At 36.0% G+C, this 21,706-nt stretch overlaps 1 protein-coding gene across 3 annotated transcripts; it reads left to right on the top strand.

The window, feature by feature from the left end:
• Positions 1–523: 523 nt before the first annotated feature.
• On the top strand, positions 524–7,306 carry LOC132173830 (probable polygalacturonase). 3 transcript variants are annotated; one of them, XM_059585453.1, is made up of 6 exons: positions 524–741; positions 870–1,462; positions 4,304–4,424; positions 5,804–5,978; positions 6,462–6,532; positions 6,608–7,306. In XM_059585453.1, exons 2-6 carry the CDS (start codon positions 1,127–1,129, stop codon positions 7,252–7,254), a joined length of 1,350 nt encoding a protein of 449 aa, XP_059441436.1. In that variant the 5' UTR covers positions 524–741; positions 870–1,126; the 3' UTR covers positions 7,255–7,306. The 3 variants fall into 3 exon arrangements, with proteins under 3 accessions (XP_059441436.1, XP_059441435.1, XP_059441437.1); XM_059585454.1 differs by having other exon boundaries at positions 547–566; positions 660–1,462; XM_059585452.1 differs by having other exon boundaries at positions 524–1,462.
• Positions 7,307–21,706: the final 14,400 nt, after the last annotated feature.

A 21,706-nucleotide genomic window follows, 5' to 3' on the forward strand; every position in this document is an offset into this window, starting at 1 on the left:
ACTAAAAAATGAATGGCTTAGTTAATCGTGTGTGTATGAGATTAGTAGTTCTATGAGAATAAACTATTCTCAAGAATAATGTGTAACCAAATAAAAAAATAGTTATACCGTAGGATTAGCCATTCTTTTTCAGGAATCTATTTCACGAACTAAACAAGGCCTTAGATGAGCTCCATAGCATTTTTTTTAATCTTTTTTTCTATTTTTTTGGTAAAAATTTATTTAAAAAATTGTATATATTGAAAAAGTAAACATTCAAAGGAAAAAATAGATGGATCCGGCTTCAGTGTCTGCTGTATATATATTGAAGGGTACGGATTAATTTGGGTTAAACTCGTCGTTTTTCTACACTCGAGACGTATAAGTAAAGACCTATAAACTTGACGCCGTTTAACCCCTGAAGCCGGATCCAAAATGGATAAATAATGCCGTTGGAATGTCTGCGTGTCGACTCCCACTTATCACAGCATTTTCGTGCTTATTTTAAGTCTCACTCGTAAGTCGTATTTATTATTGTTGGCCCATGTAGGTGTCAATGTTTTATTTACTACTTCATCCCCTTGTCGGTGTGTCCTCTGAGCTTGTGTTCTGCTCTCCCCTTTCTCTCTCTCTCTCTCTCTCTCTCTCACTCTCACTCTCACTCTCTCACCTGTGGACAGAGCTCCGTTGTTGAACTCCGGTGATTCCTTCCTCAAAACCGATCTCAGCCGTCCGATGCTTCGTCAGAGCTCAATCTCACAGGTCTCTCTCTTTCTCAATGTGTCACTTTTGTCGGTCTTAACATTTTCCTTTTCAATTATATAATATTAATGCAGATTAATCTCCATTAACGCTTCTCTTTTGGAGCTTTCTCTTTGTTCCATTTCCAGATCTACCACACATCTTCTCTCTCTTTTTCTCTCTCGAAGATTCTAAACCAAATCTTCAAGTAATTTTGTTCTTTTTCCCCTGTAATCACTCTCAATCAGTCACTATTTGTTTATTTTCTCTCAATCTTCTCCAAGTCGTCCTCTAAAGCACTTTTTGTACCTTTTCTCTTTGGCTTTCCCAAGCATTCCTTTAAACAAACACAGAAAAAATTCGTACCTCCGCTAACCGCCCATAGAAAAAGTTTAAATTTACGAAAATGCTTTGCTTCATCTTCTCGGTTTTCCTCTGCTTCTCAACCATTGCACCGATTCTGAACTCTGTGGCGCTCCCGGAAATGATAACGTGCTCGGGGATGGCACCGATGAAGTACCGGAACGACAAGATCTCGATTACGGACTTCGGGGGTGTCGGTGACGGACGGACGTTGAATACGAAGGCGTTTCTGGAGGCGATTTATCGGATTCAGCACATGAGGAGGAGAGGTGGCACGCTGCTTTATATACCTCCTGGGGTTTACTTAACGGAGAGCTTCAATCTCACCAGCCACATGACCCTCTACTTGGCTAGAGGTGCTGTTATCAAAGCCACTCAGGTACTCATAATCTCATTAATTATCTCACTCCTAAACTTGATTAAAGATGTCTTTGATTATGATAATAAATCTCCAGATTATTGTTACATTATTGCCTTGCACTGTTGAAAATTTTATTTGCTTGGTGATCTGGTTTTGATTGGCCTAGCGAGAGTGATGGTGTAAAAAAACATTGGGGATTGAGATATGTGCAACAACCATTGATGGGTCCTGGCTTAAAAAGAAAAATAACATGGTGGGTCTGGTTTCGCGTGGTTGCATGTGCATTGCATTTACAGTGGAAAGAAACAAGATAATGGGACAGCTAGATATCTGTCGGGTGGTCCTGTCGTATTATTAATAACCGTTAGTTTACTTATAATATTGCTTATTCCATTACCACATGTAGGATGCCAATACTTGTATGTTGTTTTGATAGCAATAGAAGGTATTGTTTTATTATATAGTAAACGCACACCATCAGTAAGTTACACAAATCTGCACTCGACAATTTAAAAAAAAGGAGTACTGGTACAGCATATTTTTGTCATTCCTATACAGAATTTTATTTAAAATATAAAATAATAAAATATGAAAGAGAAGAGGAAAAAGAGAGAGAAAGAAACTAATGATGAAGCGTTAGGGCTATATCTTTACTATTGATGTATATTACATAATACAAAAGGTCTCTATTTAAAAAGAGGCTGAGTAAAGGCCGAGTAAAATCTAGAATAATTAACGAAGTGAATAAATCCTACAGGGAAACAGAATAAAGGAGAACATAAGACATTCTAACATGAAAGGAAAAATAAAATAAAGCCTAATTAGATAATATTTCCTAAATATTATAACAACCCCCCTCAAACTCAAGGTGTAAGCTTGAGTTTGGAGAAAAAAAGGAATTGATCTTGTAAGATTGCCAGATTCGGTGGCCGGAGAACTGGGTCGAGAATGTTTTGAAACCGGGTTGAACTGGGGTGAAAATGCTCTAAACACTTAATGAACTGGTTGAAAATGCTCTGAAACCAAGTTAAACTGATTGAAATTGCTTTGAGAACCGGAGTAAACCGGGTTGAAAATACTCTGAAACCAAATGAACTGGTTGAAAATGTTATGAAACTGGGTTGAACCGGTATAAAATGCTTTGGAAACCTGTTGAACCGGTGAACAGGTTCAAAAAACTTGACTGAACTGGAGTGAATAGGATTGAAACCGGATCGGTTTGTCATGAAGCTCAGTGAACCAGGTGAATGGGTTTTTGACCGGGGTGAATTGCGATCCTTGCAATAAGAGGGTAGGATTCTTGTTCATGCAACCTAGAAGGCTAGACGCTAATGTACGCGGACAGGAAGTGCATGCTGGTTGTATGGTTACTTGTGCTTCTGGCTTGTTCACGTACATGGTTCTTTGGGATTTTTTGTCCTGGGGGTTGGTAACCCTACTGAACCAACCCCCTTAACTATAATTCTATAAGAAACTTGAAAAAGAAAAGAAAAGAAAAGAAAAGCGGTTGTTGGCGATTGAAGTGGGAGAGATGGGCGGAGAAAGCGGCTGCCAACGAAGGAAAATAAGGGGTGTCAAACAATGTGCGATGGTAAGAGAATGAGAGATGCAGATGTGCGGCTGATTTGAATGAACAAAATGTAGGGGGGGGGGAAATCTTATTGACCGACCAATGGGTAGCCGGGTTTACCTGGCCAAACTGCATCGGTTCCAGCTGACCCAATGATCAATCCTACTCAATATCCTAAATCTGAACTAGGTCTCCTGTAATTAAGAGTTACTTATGGGGTCAGTATGGTTCTTGGACCATAACACCTAAAAGAGACTCATAATATGAATCTTCACCCTAGTGACCTAGTCCTTGAAGCTTGTCGCATATCCTGAGCCCATGTTAGCAGTGGTGGAGAGGGGGAGCCGGACTAATTTATAGAAAGCTGACAAACAGAAACAAATAAGACCAAAGAAATAGGTACCCTAGAATTTTGTCATGTACAGGAAACAAAATAATTGGCAAAGGAAAAAAAAAAAAAAAGAAAAAGAAAAAGATAAGTTTTGCTATCCCAAAATTGAAACACAAGGATACAAGAATTTCTCCAATGCTCGCGCAATTGTCTTGCACACAAAGTTTTTTCCTTTCTTTCTTTTTTATGGTGAGTTATATTTTTGTAATTTGTTCAGTTCTCACAAACCAAACCTTCCAACACATGAAAGGAGAATAGTCATATTACATCTAACATCTCACTCTACTGCTTCTTAGGCACAATAAGTCTTATAAACTGGTCTAAATTAATTAATTAAACATTTCTATTTATAAGAGGCTTGATACAGTTCTTAGACACTTATTTTCTTGACTCCCACCTCCCAAAAAAGATCCTTCTAAAGGCAATCATTTTAAATCCTAGTCAATCTTTCTTGAATTGTTATTCTTAAGAATTAAGAAGAGTTTTCTTTTTCTTTCTATAGTAGAATACTACAAATATGACTAAATTCTATTAACTAAAATAAATGAGGACAACACAATTATTTACAGCACTATCCTTTTTCCAGCATTATAACATCATTATTATGTTTATTTATTATTTTTTTTGGGGTCAATGGGTGATTTCCTCCTTTTTAAGGAGGGGTGCTGACAAATGTAACTTCTATAGATATTGACCCTTGTATAGATATCATTGAGGTAGATTCTTTCTCTAATTAAGGAAGGAAAAAGGTAAAACAATTGAAAGCCTTAGATGAGTACTGCTTTATTCCTTGGCCCATGATTTGTTAATTTATGTGATCTGTTGATCTTTCTTGCTTATTTATCTATTTATTTAAATCATAGATATCTTGATCTTTCTTCCTTGATTGATGCTTCAGGATACTGGGAATTGGCCTTTAATTGCTCCTTTGCCATCTTATGGAAGGGGGAGGGAGCTCCCTGGAGGAAGGTATCAGAGTTTTATTCATGCAGATGGCGTTCGTGACGTGATAATCACTGGTGGGTATCAACAAGAATTTGCATAACTGCTTGTCATGCTTAATAATAGATCCCTTCTGTTTCCTGAAGCATCAAGCATCTTAAATGGTTTAATAATCAATATTTAGATAACCTTACCCCTCTCAAACTGACATCCGATTTGTAATCATCCTACCAGACTTTAAAAAGCAACAATTGATCCCCTCGAACTATCCAGCACTTTCAGTTTGCCCCCTCTGTTGGTTTAGTTAACTAACTTAACTTGGACGGCAAATGTATTACATGAACCACATATGACTGAAATTGCCCATGTGAAAATACAGCCATTGAAACCCATGGCCAGGCCTTGGGCTCCTATAATTGAGAGATGCATGACCAAGCCATGTGGTGCGGACACCAATGCATGTCACCAATCACGCGTGTATCGACGTCGAAGGATGACCCAACCTATGACTTAGTGGCTGGGTGATTGAGAGCTGGAGATTTTGTTATTGGCTTTTGTTATTTTGCATTTTTCTTTTATCATTATGTTATTTACTTACTAGACTTTGGGTTATGTTATTTTTGGAATTTATGGTATTTTTACTGGGTTGTCAGTCTAAGTGTGACTAAGGTTAGAGTTTAGTTTTTCAGTCTATTTAAACCTATTTTTGTACTATTTTTGGGAGCTTTTGATTAATAAACAAATTTGACGATTGTTTCTCCCTTGTATTTTTCCTCTTCCTGCTTATCCTCTCCATTTCCCACTTATTCTTCTCCTTCTCCCTCCATCCCGTTCCCTGTTCTCCCTTCTACTTTCTACTTGTTTTTTGTTGATGTATTGCATCAAATTTGGTATCAGAACCTTCTGTGATTGTTTTCTATCAACAATTGTGTGATCCTATGCATCCCATATCAACAATTGTGTGATCCTATGCATCCCAAGCCAGCTGCACTCTGCTTAAAGCTTGGAACCACCTTTCTTTGTCAACCACAAAAAGCATTGCCTTGCGCCACCGCACAAGCCCTTTGGAGCTACACTGCCGCCCAAAGCCCAAACACCTAATCGACAATTTGAGTCACGTGTGGGTCACATGACGCACTTTTTGTTCAAGTTAACAAAAAATGCTAACAGAGGGAGCAAATTGAAAGTGCATGGTAATTTGATGGGTCAATTGTCACTTTTTAAAGTTAAATGATTGCAAATCGGATATCATATCGAGAGGGTAAGTGTAGTTTTCCCAAAAATAAAAATATGTAACTATTTTACTTTACAGTAATGAAGCACGTATATGTGGGTTTTTTGACATGCAGTGATGTAAAAATCTCATCCTAAACTACATCTTTTAGTATCAAATGACATTTTATAATCTTTGTCTTCTGTTTTTTCTTTTTGGCTTCTCAATTTGTTGTTTTCATAGGTGAGAATGGGACAATTGATGGCCAAGGAGGTGTCTGGTGGAACATGTGGAGGCAGAGAACTCTTCAATTTACTAGGCCGAGTCTCATTGAATTCATGAACTCCAGAAACATTATCATTTCCAATGTGATTTTCCAGAATTCTCCATTTTGGAACATTCACCCTGTCTATTGCAGGTAAAAAACTATTCGACTCTATTTTGCAAAGCTTTATCACAAACATCTTAAGAGAAATTGAGAAAATGTGTGGCTCCACTTTGAACCTCTCAACTGGTGGGTGAAGCTGAAGCTCCATTTGTCCAATTTTGATTTTTGAATTACTGATTATAAGGATCTCTTGAAGTGTGTGTGTGTGTCAATATATATAGATATATACATATATACATATGTTTGATGTCTACCATAAATAATTTGTTCTAGAATGTTGGAGTTAAATATTTAATTTTGCAGCATTTTAAACTTTATAGGAAGCTGCCTGCAGTCCAGTAATGTTAAGCTGGCCAATTCTGTGTATGACATATCTGAATTTACAGTGACTTTGCCAACTAATTCAACAAATGAATTGGATTTACATTATTCAAGTGGCTGCGAATCAGTAGTTAAATTTTTATGTTTTTTGCAGTCCATTATATCATTTCATACATCTTTCTTTTTCTGCAGCAATGTAGTTATCCGCTATGTTACAATATTGGCTCCATCTGACTCTCCCAACACTGATGGCATTGATCCAGGTAATAATAGATTTAGTTCCTTATATGATCCTCTCCAACATCCGATGTTGAATACTGTTACAATTTATGATGCAGATTCAAGCTCTCATGTGTGCATAGAGGACTCATACATATCAACTGGAGATGATCTTGTGGCTGTGAAGAGCGGGTGGGACGAATACGGCATTGCTTATGGTCGTTGTAGCTCCGACATCACAATCCGACGGATAACAGGATCGTCCCCATTTGCTGGAATTGCAATTGGAAGTGAAACCTCCGGTGGGGTTGAGAATGTGTTGGCAGAACATATAAACCTTTTCAACATGGGACTTGGCATCCATGTGAAGACAAACATTGGTAGGGGAGGGTTCATAAGAAATATAACAATAACTAATGTGTTTATGGAAAATTCTCGAAAGGGGATAAAGATTGCAGGCGACGTTGGTGGCCACCCTGATGACAGATTCAACCCAAATGCTCTCCCGGTTGTCAAGGACATCACTATCAAGAATGTCTGGGGTGTGAAGGTTCTGCAAGCGGGTTTGATAAAAGGCCTGAAGAACTCTCCTTTTACAGGGATTTGCCTCTCTAACATCAATCTCCATGGCTCCACACCAACCGGCCCAAGAAGTTCTCCTTGGAAGTGCTCCGATGTAACCGGAGGTTCTCATCTGGTCAACCCAGGGCCATGTTCAGAGCTGTGCAGCACTGATCAGAACGATTCATGTTCCAGTCACTTCTAATACTTGGTATTTTTTTTATTCATCCTTTTAAAATGAGATAAATATTTATATATATATTTTTTAAATTTCAGGATAAATAGCAAAGAATTGTTTCTCTATTATGTGATGGTATTCCAATTGCTTCAAACATCACGCATTAACATGCATTAAATGCTTTGAAATCTTATGCATAATCTTGTAAACAAGCAATCCACAGAGGAGTGCCATGTATATATATTACACACACACATAATAACACATCTAGAGGCAGGAGGCTCTCATATCATACTTCCACATCTCGCATGGATGCAAAATTATTTACAAAGCTATACTCCCACGAAAACATGTAGCATAAAAACAAAAAGAAACAACTAAATAAAAATAATCGCATAATTATAAACCCTTTCTTGTCACGCAAATCTTCAAAACAGATCGAAAAACTTGATGACACTCCTCATAAACCCACCCTCCTGCTCGTGATGGTGTTCGTGGTCGTGATGGTGACCGTGATGGTGCTCGTGCTCGTCCTCTCTCTCCCTCTCTTCTTGCTCCACGTGTGGGTGGTGGTGGTGATGCCTCTTCTTCATGTGCTCGTTCCTCTCTCCGTCATCATCCTCGCGGTGGAACCTGGGCCTCACGTGGCCGAACCTGGCCCACATCTCACGCGCCCCGCCTCGGACCTCCGGAACCGAACCCGAATCTTTTTCGTGGGATATGATCATGTCGTTTCCGTACGGGACCTCGCGGTCAGGGAAGCGCGAGCCCAACGACTTGAACTTGTAGATGTGGTTTTCACGGCGGTGATGGCGGCAACGGTGGCCTCGACGGGAGGTCAACGGGAACGGACGGAAGTGGTGGTTGACCGGACGGAAGCTGATCATCGTCAACGGCTCGGATTTGGCTTCGGATTCCGTTGACGTGGTTGTCCACTCGGACATGGCTGTGGGTACGGACACGGGTTGCTCGTTGGAGGGGAGGTGCGTTATGGGTGCCGGATCTGGCAAGACGACATCGTTTTCGGACGGATCTAACGGAGTACGGGCATGGCAGAGGGCGAGCAAGAAGAACGTAACGGTGACGCTGATGACGGCGAGTCGGGCCATTTTTTTGTGGCGGTTAGGAAATATGAGCGAGAGGAGTTGGATAAACGTAGCTTAATATATATAGGGAAGAGAGAGAGAGTGGTTCGGGCAGATAGGGCAGGTGGTTTTGGGCGAGGTTTGACGGGGGTACAGAAAGACGGGCAGCGGGCAGCGGGGTTGACCGACCACGTGCGTTTTCGTCCTGCTCGGTTTCAGTGTGTGGGATTCACATTTGGGGGGCCCTAGGTATCAGCCGGAGCAGGCTTTGTGTACAGTACACGACAATACAATACGTGTGAGTTGACCATGGACTTGTGATCCATTGTCATTTTATGGCTAGATTTTTGGAGGTTTTTAGGATTTTCCTCTATTTTGTGTTTTTAACGTTGAGACTCAAATTTCCAATTTTACAAATTTGATATTCAATTTTTTTTTTTTTTCAAATAAATAATAAAAGTTATATAAAAATATATGAAAAAGTTCAAATACCTCCTTCAAACTATTGATAATGTCTTCTAAAACTTTTAATTGTGACAATATATTTTCAAATTATCAGAATAAAGTCAATATTCTCTCAATGACGGAACTACCTTTGTAAAAAAATAAATAAATAAATAAATAAATAAATCATTTTTATAAGAAAAAAATTTAAAAATTTAGATTTTTTTTTTAATAAAAATTGAGAAGTTTAATTTTTTTTTTTAGATAAAAATTTCCGTTTTAAAAAAATAAACAAAATTTCGTTTTAAAAAATAAATTGTAAATTTCGTTTTTGAATTTTTTTTTATAAAAAATATATTATTATTTTTAAATAAAAAATTCCATTAAAAAAAATCGTTTTTTTTTTTTAAATTTTCGTTTTTTTAAAAAAAGTTAATTATTTTTTTAATTTTTTTTTTGAATTTATTGGAGTATTTTTTTTTTTTCTTACTAAGAAATCTATAGGGGTATTTAAATTTTTGTCTTTTTGCTAGCCATGAGAGATATTGACAATATTTTGAAAATTTTGGAGGACATTGTCAATTAAGTGGTAGTTTGATAGAGATATGTGAACTTTATCCTTATAAATTATACTAAGAGATCTGTTACATGTACATTTCGGGTCCATTTTTCAGACATTTTTTTTTTTCCTAAATCAACCATTAAATCTATAGAATTTAAATACATAAGCCTAACATGTCGATTTCACAGATTCAATGGTTGATTTTTAAAAAAATGTACGGAAATAGACTATTATAAAGCACTCAACAATTATAAAACACCCAATTCCAATAAAATTCATTGCATGCAATTTTTCCATATTTTGAACATATATATATATATATATATATATATATATATATGTCGGCACAAGGGGAGGGAAATGAGGATTCGAATTGGTGACGTTTGCTTCATGAGGCGTGGTTCCTACCTAATTAAGCTACTCCTTGGGGACTTCCATAATTTGAACTTATGTTTTTTGTTTTTTTATTAAAAAATTATTATTATTTTTTCGAATTTATTAGAGTATTTTTGTCATATTGAAAAAAAATTTTAGGTCTTTTTTGTCTTTTTGTTGACCTTGGGGGATATATTGTCAACTTTTTGGTAGTTTGAGGTAAGTATGTAAACTTTTCCCTAAATTATATATATAATGCATCAATTTTAAATTTTGACCATACTATTTATTTTAAAAATAAAGGAAAAATAATAATTCTCTACTTCAAATGATATGGATAGAATTCTTATCTATTTTAGGAAACTTCACTTAAAACTTTTGAACTACTATGAGTTTTGAGAAGACCTCCAAATTTCAAAACTCTCAATTTCACTATCTAAGCTTTTAATTTGATGCAATGTACCTGTCTTTGTCAGTTTTTAAACGTTAAAAGTGATAAAATGACATTTTTATACCTCTGACTTTTTTTATAAAATTCTAAATTTACCATTAATTTCAAATTATTATTATTATTATTATTTATTTATTTATTTATTTTTTAAAAAAAGTGACTCACACTAGGTCACCTTGGGACTATAGTGGGTTTTGGCCCGAGAGTGTAACACCCCAAAATAGGCTTTAACCATTTTAGTAGGGTTATTGGCATTTCTTCCAATTTAGTTAACTGGTAACTAATTGAAAGGATCGCCTATCAAACATACTCAAAGTCAGAATAATTGTAATAGAAGGTGCAAATGATAAATCTGAGATTTAAAATAAGTTATCAGGCATGTATATGCTATCATTAATCACTAGCTGAGAGCTACTAATTGAAATACAATTATTCTAATCAAACCTAGAGTAAGGACAATATTCCCTAAACTTCTTTTCTTTAAAAGTTTTCTTAAAATAGACAATCTGACAAGCCGCAAATACTTTGTAAGTTTAAAACTTAGTAAGTAAATTTCACACTCGAATATGATATGAGCTATTGTTATAGGCATAAGTAAACATGTATTTCATTGTGGTAAGCAAATGAGTTGTTGCCTCTGTCATTACACCATAAAATATAGTTTTGGTTTCTGAGATGTGTAGGTATAATCCTAATGACAATCGCCTATATGTTTTAATGCAGAAATCTAATGTGTTAATAGGTCATAACTATCATATATAGTCTATCCGAGACATTACTTATTGTCATAAGCGTTGGTGTTGTTCTAAGGGGCCAGTAATACAATGCTGGTGCTTCAGCCATTGTACGCTATCGTCCATATTACTAGCAGCTCGACTGGGTTCGACTTCGGGTGACTCATGCTACTAATGATGTACGTTGTGCATTGACCCGCCAATCAAACATGGTTGTGCCGGTTACAAAACAACCATTGAATCCAAGGCCTATATAACACACATATTTGACAATAGAATCAAGCATATATAGTAAGCCCATAACCATTATACCATATATACCGGTGTACCATGTCATACAATGCATATTTGTTAATAAGTTATTAAGACATTTATTAAATTGCATGAAAAGTAATTATGCTCATATATACGCGTACTCAGTTAGTTGACATATCGCACGTTTTTAAGAAAAGTAATTGTAACACTCAAGAAGTTTATTAAGATGATTAAGAATACTTTGGTATAAATATTGGGTTTAAGTTAAAGCAAAAATATTCATAAAAGATATTTGATGTCTAATTTTATGTTCTTAGTTCAATTTGAGAAGTAGTTGGTTCAAACTAGGCTCTGATTTGCATTATAAATGATTTGTTATTCAAGATTTAATTAATTAGACTTAAAAGAAAAATGATATATATATTACACCTACTACACTATTACGTAAGCAATAGATATATATGTGTTATAATATATTGTACTATTACACCTACTACACTACACTCTGTATATATAATATTCTTACACTTGATTTATTGCATTATAATAATGAATTCTAGAACTTCTTGAAGGCTGAAAAGCGAAGTGCTCTTCTGTAAAAATTTCAATTCAGTACCAAAACTTTTATCTATAAATAGCCCACGACATACCTGAATTTTCATTCAGAAATTCCCCCGTTCTTCTCTCATGTTCTAAGCGTTTCTAAATAGTGAGAAATATATATAATAGTAATAAGCTTTGGAGCTATTTCAAGTGGGAGTGCCAAGTATAATTTTTTTATCCTTAGTTTATGTCAATTTTAGTTATTAAAATTTAATTTATATCGTTATGATGTCTAAATTGCTCGGAAAAGTGTGATTGAATATCTCAAAAAATGATATTATATTTAATCATCATTTTAAATATTACAAATGTATCGTTGTGCTACCTAAATCTTATTAGGTATTTTACAATAGCACCGTTGTGATGCCCAAGTAATGCTAGGAATTTTTATTAAATATTACACTAATGCCATAGTAATGCCCATATGAAAATACGAAAAAAATGCTATATAGTCGTTATGATGCCCAAATAGTATTAAGATATTTAAATATGTCATTATGATCCCCAATTGATACCAAGATATTGTAAATATGTCGTGACCAAATTTTTAGGATAAGGACAAAGCATGAAAATAATGTTTCTTGAGGTATTTTAAGGATCCTAGGATTTAAAGTGAGGTTTAGGAATAAAATAAAATAGGTAAGTTCAAACCTATTGACCATGCATTATTTTATAAAAGCATGTTAAGTATATTTTGTTGAGCCCAGCTATTTTAATTACACGCATGAATATATTTTGAAATGTTTTACATATGTGTTAAATGAAATTCAAAGGAAATGATTTATGAAAAAGAGTTGAGTTTTGGAAGGAAAACGATATTTGCGAAAAGAATGATGATAACAAAAAAAAAATGACCCCCACAATGTACACCTTAACAAAAAAATCCATCCGTTTATTTTGGCCGTCACTTTGGACGGAAACCAAGTCATGTGCATGGCACGTGACACTTTTAAACCAAAAAGTTTAAAAGTGCCCTTGGGAGTAAATTGTAAACATAAACTACTTTGGGAGGGTAAAGTGCAAACATAAATTACTTTAGGGGGTAAAGTGTAAACATAATTTTTTTTTTTTTAATTTTTTTTAAAAAATAAATAAATAAAAAAACTAAACTAAACTAAACTAAAACAAAAAACTCGGGTTAATTATCTTTTTAGTACCAAGGTCCTCAGCTTCTTTTTTTTTTTTTTTTTTTTTTTTTCCCACATATATTACAAATCGTATAACAGATGGTACATGGCTTATGAGAAAAGACCAACTTAGTACGTACTTCTGTCACATTCTATTAGCCCAAACTAACGGACTATCACGTGTCACCCCAAAAGAATGCCACATGTCCTAAAAAAATAAAAAAAAAATTAAAAAAGATAAACCCTAAAAACAAAATTGAAAAAATTATAGGGGTGGCCAGGCCACCCCTAGACTCAGCCACCCCTAATAGCCAAAATAGGGTGGCCCAACCACCCTATAATTTGTTTTCAATTTTTTAAGGACATGTGGCATTAATATATATATATATATATATATATATATATATATATATATATATTTTTTTTTTAATTTATTTTTGTTAAGGACATGTGGCATTTTGGGGGGTGACACATGGCAGTCCGTTAGTTTAGGCTAACAGAATGTGACAGAGATATCAAGTTGGTCTTTCCCATAACTCAGGTACCATCTGTGATACGATTTGTAACCTAAGTGAGAGAAAATAAAAAAAAAAGTGAGAACCTTGGTACTAAAAGGGTAATTAACCCCGAGTTTTTTTTGTTTTAGTTTAGTTTAGTTATTTATTTATATATTTTTTAAATAAGCTTTAAAAAAAAGTTATTTATTTATTTATTTATTTTATGTTTACACTTTACTCCTGATGGTATTTTCAAACTTTTTGGTTGAAAAATGTCACGTGCCACGTGCCACGCACGTGACTTGGTTTCCGTGCAAAGTGATTGCTAAAATAAACTGATGGGTTTTTTGTTAACGTGTTAAAAATTGTAGGAGTCATGCGTCACTTTTTAAACATTGGACGTCAAAACACAAATGAGTGTATACTTCATGGGGGTAAAGTGTATTTTCCACAAAAATGTTATTAAAAAAAAAAAAAAAGTGACCCACACTAGGTCACCTTGGAACCACGGAGGGTCTCGGCTAGAGACTATAATGCCCCTAAAACTGGCCTTAACCATTTTAGTAGGGTTACTAGCAATTCCTCAAATCTAGTTAATTGGTAACTAACTGAAGGGATATCAAACATACTCAAAGTAATTATAATGGAAGGTGAAAATGATAGATCTTAGATATTTAAAACAAGTCATCATGCATGCATATGCTATCATCCATCACAGGCTGTGAGCTACTAATTGAAATACAATTATTCAATATGGTATAAGTACAATAGTCCTAAACTTCTTTTCTTTAAAAGCCCTGTTAAAATAGATAATTTGACAAGCCGCATGTTTGAGATTGTGTTTGAAAAATAGAGCTTTTAAGTCAAAAAGACGCTTTTTGGCAAAAGCCTCATTTTAAAGATTTTACCAAAAGTGCGTTTCGGTCATTTGTAGGCTTTTTGAACCCTTAAAAGTGCATCAAATTGCTTTTTACCAAATGGGTACTTTTTTTTTAAAATTTTTTTTATTTAAAAGGACTTTTTGAGTGTTAGACACACTTTTAGGCTCCTCAAACACACACCAAAACAGGCCTTTAGGTGTAATCCCAACGACAATCGCTTATACGTTTTAATGCAGAAAACTAATGTGTTAATAGGTCAGAACTATCATACATGGTTTACTCGAGATATTATCCCTTCTCAGCAGGGTTGGCACTGTCTCGAGGGACTTCTAATACAATGTCGGTGCCCTGGCCATTGTACGCTACCATTTATAACACTAGTAGCCCGACCGAGTCCGACTTTTGGGTGGTCCATGTTACTAATGACATCTTGTAGTGATTCGCCAATCAAATATGGCTGCGCCGGTCACAAAACAACCATTGGATCCAAGGCGCATGTAATACACATACATTTAACTATATAATCAAGTATATACAGTAAGCCTATAGCCATTATACTGCACAAATCGGTGTACCATGTCATACAATGCATCTTTATTAATACGCTATTAAGGCATTTGCCAAGTTGCATGAAAAGTAATTATGCTCATACATACGGGTGCTCAATTGCAAATTAGATATTTGTGTAGCGGAAGGAATCGAATTCTTATGCCAAGATCCTTTACGAAGAACATGTGAAGAATAGTTATTATTTAAAATTAAATTTCAAGAACGAAGAACTCTTACTTGGATATCAACGGCCACTCCTAGCTTTGGGAAAAAATCATTTTGCTTCTCCAAGAACATGTTCTTTCTTGTTTAAGAACACGAAAAACAATTTCTTCTTTTTCATGAACATGAAGAACAAGTTATTCTTTCTTCAAGAACACGACAGATCTCAGGGATGTAGACACCTCTAGATCTTCTCACCAATGACTGATAATACTCAAGAGAGTGTGAGCTCTTACTTGGCACTTTAAATCTTAAACTTTTGTTCTTTGTGAGTTAACACAAAAAACTATTAATTCTTAGAGAGTTTCTGAGAATTAACTATCAAGAGAACTTGATAGAATTAATTGAGTGATCTGAGAGCCTAGGTGTAACGCACCGAAAATTAATTAACTGGTAATTAACTCAACGGTTTGTCTCCCAGCCTTATCCCTCGCGGGTGTTGTGCAAAAATCTACCTAAATTAATAGGTAAATAATTGTACGTTTTAACTCGCAAGTGCACAAGATCAAAACAATAGTATAGTGCAGCAAGTACGAGGTCGAACACACAGATATTGTGATTTTGTTTAGAATTAATTAAAAATATCAATTTGTCACTGAATTGATATTGTGAAAAAAAAAAAAAGATATAAAGATAAAATAAAGGTAAAGGCAGGGCTTTGATATCCACCACTAATTATACTTAATTAATATAACAATATGCCAATGATCTAATCATATTATGAATACCTAATGTTTGCCAACCTAAGGGCATGGGTGTATACTCCTTAAGCTATTGATTTCCCTAAGCAACAAGTTAGGCATGGGTGTATACTCTAACTCTTTTCTTTCCTAAAGGATCTAGTATGGTATATACTAAGTTGTTCTTTAGAAAATCATATATTCTATGGAAATCGACAAACACATGAGGCCTAGGGCATGGATGTATACTCCCGGTTCCCCATGTTGATTAACCCAAGAATCGCGGTGTGGATTCTTTTGTTACTTATGTTAAACCCAGGACTCGGTCATCCAAATTGATTTAACTAACTAGTCCATACCACATGCATATAATGGCCAGTCACATCCATATGAGGAATTCATGAAAATAGGAATTAATCAAGTTAAGCAACACAATACGATTATCACAAAGGCGCCAATATTGAATATTAAATAAACATAATTAGGGCTTCAATCTAGCCCTCCTTAAGAGTTAGTAACACATAATTAAAATAAAAAGAAAAGAGAAGGGAAAGAAAGAACCGAAAACCGCTCCTAGAAGTAGCCTCCAATCCTCTCCCAAAGTTGTGCCTCTTCTAAGGATTTTTGGATGATTTAAATTGTGAGGCTTAGGGGTCTATTTATAGAGCTTAGGAGAGTCCTAGAAGCCCTAGTAATCCTAGGAAATTCGGAGTTTTAAGTCCAAGTCCAATTAGGATAAGAAAACCTAAGTCCAAATCGGACTAGGATTCGCCCAAGATTGCGGTCTTAACTTGCGGCGCGATTTTGGCCTTGCGACGCTCCGAATTAGGGAAATACTATTTCACAATGATTTGTAGCATTTTGAGTTAGCTTTTCAGTACCGCTTGAATCAACTCAATCGGATATCTGAGCTGAATGGTATGGTCAAAATACCGAGACGTGTTCAGAATCCAATTTTGCATCCAATCCGATTTGACTTCAATGTGAGAAATTCCGAATTGATCATTTCCTTTATTTGATTAAACTTAACCATGATGGGTTAAGCTTAACCATATCTTCAAGGTTTTCCCAATTTGCCCTTTAAGCTTGGAATTTGTCCAAAAACGCTTCTTTTCTTCCAAAAGCCTGTAAAAACATCAAAAACACAAAAAGGAAGTAAAATGGCATAATTAACCAAAACCAAAAGATTAAAACATGCAAGTTAAGGGCTGAAAATATGAATATTTTAGCACTTATCAGCGGGACACGACTAAGGGACCTCTACTTCTCGAAAAGAGAAGATACTAATCAGCGGAAAGTATTTAAGTTCTATAAACATTAATCATTACAAGTAGAGCATCTACTAAGGAACATAAAAGTAGATAAAATCACACTATACAAGTCATCTTTACAAGGGATTCATGCTATACCTTAGTATGCAAGCATGCATCAAAGCTCTTAAGCCTACAGCATAATGCAACGTACTAATTACCATGAGTACCCGCCCAAGCTTGCAATATGTCCTCAAGCATCTCTCGGGTCGAATCCTCCACAATAACCGGATGCTTTGCGGTATCCATCTCTGCTAAACTATCGATAACCGCATAGTTGTACATATGGAGGAAAAAAGGAAAATAATACAAGGGTAAGTCCGACAACTTAGTGAGTATAAATGCACATGACGTACACGTCATTAAATGGTGAACTCAATTGTTTATAAAGCACATGAAATATTATGAGACGACAGTTTATCATTGATGTGATATACATATAATATATGCTTATAATCATGAGTAATAGTAATATAAATAGTTCAACCGCATGGTCTACCCGAGATATTACCTCTTCTCAGCAGGGTTGGCGCTGTCTCGAGGGACTTATAATACAATATCAGTGCCTCGGATATTGTACGCTACCCTCCATAACATTAGTGGCACGACCGAGTCTGACCTTGGGTGGCCCACACCACTAATGACCTACATCTTGTAGTGACCATCCATTAGGGAATGGTTGCGCCTGGTCACAAAACCATTGGATTCAAAGCCCCCACACACACACATTTGACCATAAAGTTAACCTGTATAGTAAGCCCATGGTCATTATCCGGCACGTATTAGTGTACCATGTCATACGATGCAATTAATCTTATCAGTCTTTTACATGCATAGTTTTATAAGTCTCATCATTATCTTGTTAATCAACATACGTTTTCGTAAAAGAGAGTTTACAGTAGTTCTAAACTGTATTTCATGAGAGTTGCAAAATATGCATGTTTGATATATATATAAAATAGACGTGCAATGCGGAAAAAGTAACAACATGCATCCATGTGAGTTTGTACTCACCTAGGTCGTAAGGCTCCTCCATAAAATTCCCTTGAGGCTCCATAACCTCGAAGACTGAGAAAAGACCTATCATTAGTTCTAAATCTAACTAAAACGAACCTAGAACATGAAAACAGAGGCTATCAGATGACTGGCCAAAGTGACGTTCTCTGGAATGCTTTTGACCGTACATTTGGGTCCGTGGCTGTACATCCACCCATAAGGCTCATACGTCTGGTCTCGTGGCCATACATTTGCCCAGAAGGTTTAGGTAGAACCTCATTTGGTTCAACAGTCCTCCTATCCTCCCAAACTGGTTTTAAAGCTACCAAAAGGATTCCTAGGACCTCCTATCTAAAAACAACACGTCCATGCAAAAGGAAATATGCTTAACAAGAATTAAACGTTAACCCATGCAACAAACTAATTAGAAGCTACAAACTACCAACTGAGCTAACTATGAAAAGCACTTAAATAACATAATGACTAAGGAACAAACTAAATTTAGAAGATTACCTCCTTGAAGCAAAACTTCACAAAATCACTCAAGCAGGGTTTCTAGAGGGCAACAAGGGCAGAATGAGGCTTAAGGGTCGAGTAGAGAGGGGTATTTATAGGTGAGAAAAAGCAGAGGGTGCTACCAACTATTCTGAAAAGTAGCGGACGTTTGGTACTATTGGGATGTACGTTTGTGTACTATTTGCAGAGTACGTCCGGTGGTCCCCCAGCATACGTCCTCACTTAAAGACAAGAGCGTACGTACGATGGTCCCTCTATGTATGTCCTTACTAAAAACAAGAGCGTACGTATGGTGGTCCCTAGCCGTACGTCCGATCAGAAAGTTTGAAATTTTCAAAATGTCCTTCCAGCTATTCCTAGTGACCCAAAGTCTAAATTAACCCTCTAACTAAGCTACCTAAGCTTAGTTAATTATTTGGGTCAGTACACTAGGCTCTTCTCTATTTATAGGCTTAGCAGGGAATTAGATATTTAGATTTAAGCAATGTGGTACAAATGAGTAGTTCTAATTCCCTTAGAATTAGAAAAGAGCAATTCTAGTGCTACTAGGACAAGGTGGATAGCTAGGGGTTAAAACCCTAGCCTCCACTCCTTTTGTTCCTAACGCATTGGCCAGGGAATTATTTCCCTGGCCCATATGTCCACCTTATGGCCTTTTGGGCTTGGGTTTTTACTCCAAGTCCCAATGCTTTTATTCAACTGTAGTGCAAATGGCTCAGAAAATATATTTCCTTGGCCTAATGTATTCCACTATGCTCATTGGGCCTATAGGTTTTATCTCAATCCCAATTTCAGCATATCTCTCTAGCCCATGTTTTAAATAAATAAAACACTTAGCCCAATAAATAAGAAATCCTTATTATGGTTAAATAACATCAGCTTGGTGAGGAACCTAAAGGAAAAAAATATTATTGGCTTAAATATGTTCGTAACCATGTCTCTTTGACATTTATTACGCAACAATATTTTAATTACAATTAATTTCATTAAATAATTGTGATTGAACTCCAATAAATATTTTTGATTAAACAATTAATCCCTTTGACTTTACTTAATATTGACTTATGATTCCTCCATGAAATATTTCGTAACAGAATTAAGGCTAAGGATACTGCCATTTAATTCTCTATCTCTTTATCCTTGAGTCACTGATTTTACGTTATTTTCATACATGTGAAAAGCACATGTATATATTTTGGTATGCCAACCAAAATGCCCCGGTAGGAGACTCGAAGAATAATAACCATAAAATTTATCTCAAGAGAAAATTTCTTATCTCTTTGTTCACTGACAAAAGATTTGGATTCCTTCTTGAAGTCGGTGTTCTCACAATGTTAGATGTGATTACCCAATGTATAGATTATTGTTGATTGATAATAGGTCTCATCTTAGATACATTAAAGTAATCAACACTTCACATTTGAATTCACGAACTTCTCAGGCTTTAGAATCAAAGTTTAAGTAGTCTGTAAGGAGTTATTGTAACACTCCCAAATCTGGCCTTGGCCAAATTGGTAGGGTTATTAGCAGTTACCCCAGTTTAACTAACTGGTAGCTAAATGAGGAACCGTCCCTCTAAGCATCATCAGAGTTGATGCATAGGAAGGTGAAATAAATCTGAGAAGTTTAACAGTCATAAAGGGAGTATATATTAACCTCAAACGTAAACATGGAGCAACTAGTAGAAATAGTAAGATGATCAAACATGGTAACAATATGAAGATCTTAATCTTATGCAAAATCCGTGGTGGCAACCTTGCCACTTGACTGTTTCTAACGAAAAACTTCCTACAAGATGTAATAACCGCGTAAGTCTAATGACTTAGTAAGAAACCTCACAATTGGGTACGACATGAGCTAGTTTATAGAATTAAATGTGCACTTTGATAAAGATTTGTAAGAGGTGTCGTCTTTGTTAATACACATTGTTTCGTTGATAAAAGATTGTGTACTTTTAGCGACAATCGCCTAAGTATTTTAATGCAGAAAACTAATGCTTTTATAGGACATAACTATCATATATGGTCTACCTGAGATATTATCCTTTCTCAGCAGGGTTGGCGTTGTCCCGAGGGACCTGTAATACAATGCTGATTCCCCGACCAATGTATACTACCGTCCATAACACTAGCAGCCCGACCGAGTCTGACCTTGTGTGGCCCACACTAATGATGTACGTCCTGTAGTGACCCGCTTGTTAAGGCTGCACCGGTTACAAAATAACCATTGGATCTAAGGCCGATATATCACATCCATACACGTTTGACCATAGAATCAAGTCTATATAGTAAGCCCATGGCCATTATACCTCACGTATTGGTGTACCATGTCATATAATGCATCTTATCAACCAGTTATTAAAGCAGTTACCAAGTTATACAAAAATGTAGACATGCTCAAATCTTACGCATGCTCAATTAGCTAACATATCGTACATTTTAAGGAAAGTGTTCGTAAGTGTTTACTTATCTCGTGCACTCGCTCGAGTCCTCTGACATCACAAATCCTTGCTATAACGAAATATGACCAATCGATAACCAGTACTAGAAAACTCGTACAAGGTTCCATTTAATTTAAAGGGCTCCTACAAACCCTAGTATCACATATTTGAGGCTAAAGGCGATTGCCTTGCTCTCTGGGTGAGCGTGCGCACTCGAGGGTGAGCGTTCGACCAGGGAGTTAAGACTCTTGGCCAGAAACTCAAACTGTGTTTTAGGCTGCTATCTTGAACTATGGGCTGGTACATCTCACCCTAGGCTCTAAATGGACACATTCAGGTACAAAACATACTATCATGCAAACTTTAAAGAAAGCAAAGGTGGTTGAAAGCTTTTCAAAATCATTCTTCGTTTTGTAAGAAAATGGGTGCAAGGGTTTGCCAAAGCATCCTTAAAATGTGTAATACTAAGAAAGCCGTAATAGCAACATGAAGAGTAAGAAATGAACTAAAGATTACATTGATGATGGCAAAACTCCACCAAGGCTCCCTCCTTCTTTCTCCAAATCACTCTTCACTCTAGGGTTAGGGTTTCTTGTTGTAAGAAGAGGTTGAAGTCGAAGGGCAAGCTTTATATAGGGGCTTGGGGCGTGCTTTGGTTTGGAAAGGTGGAGAATGGGTTAAAATTGCGTTTTAGAAATTGTTAAGTGCTGAAATATTCATATTTTAGCCTTTAAACTTATGTGTGTTAATTC

Source organism: Corylus avellana, chromosome ca3 (genome assembly GCF_901000735.1).
Source record: "Corylus avellana chromosome ca3, CavTom2PMs-1.0".
NCBI lineage: Eukaryota > Viridiplantae > Streptophyta > Magnoliopsida > Fagales > Betulaceae > Corylus > Corylus avellana.

What these genes read in the sequence shown, in the direction of transcription:
- LOC132173830 (XM_059585452.1), top strand. Translation starts at nt 1,127, where the DNA reads ATGCTTTGCTTCATCTTCTCGGTTTTCCTCTGCTTCTCAACCATTGCA. An exon ending in TCGTGACGTGATAATCACTG is followed by an intron (nt 4,425 to 5,803) that starts GTGGGTATCAAC and finishes TTGTTTTCATAG; the next exon opens with GTGAGAATGGGACAATTGAT. An exon ending in ATTCACCCTGTCTATTGCAG is followed by an intron (nt 5,979 to 6,461) that starts GTAAAAAACTAT and finishes CTTTTTCTGCAG; the next exon opens with CAATGTAGTTATCCGCTATG.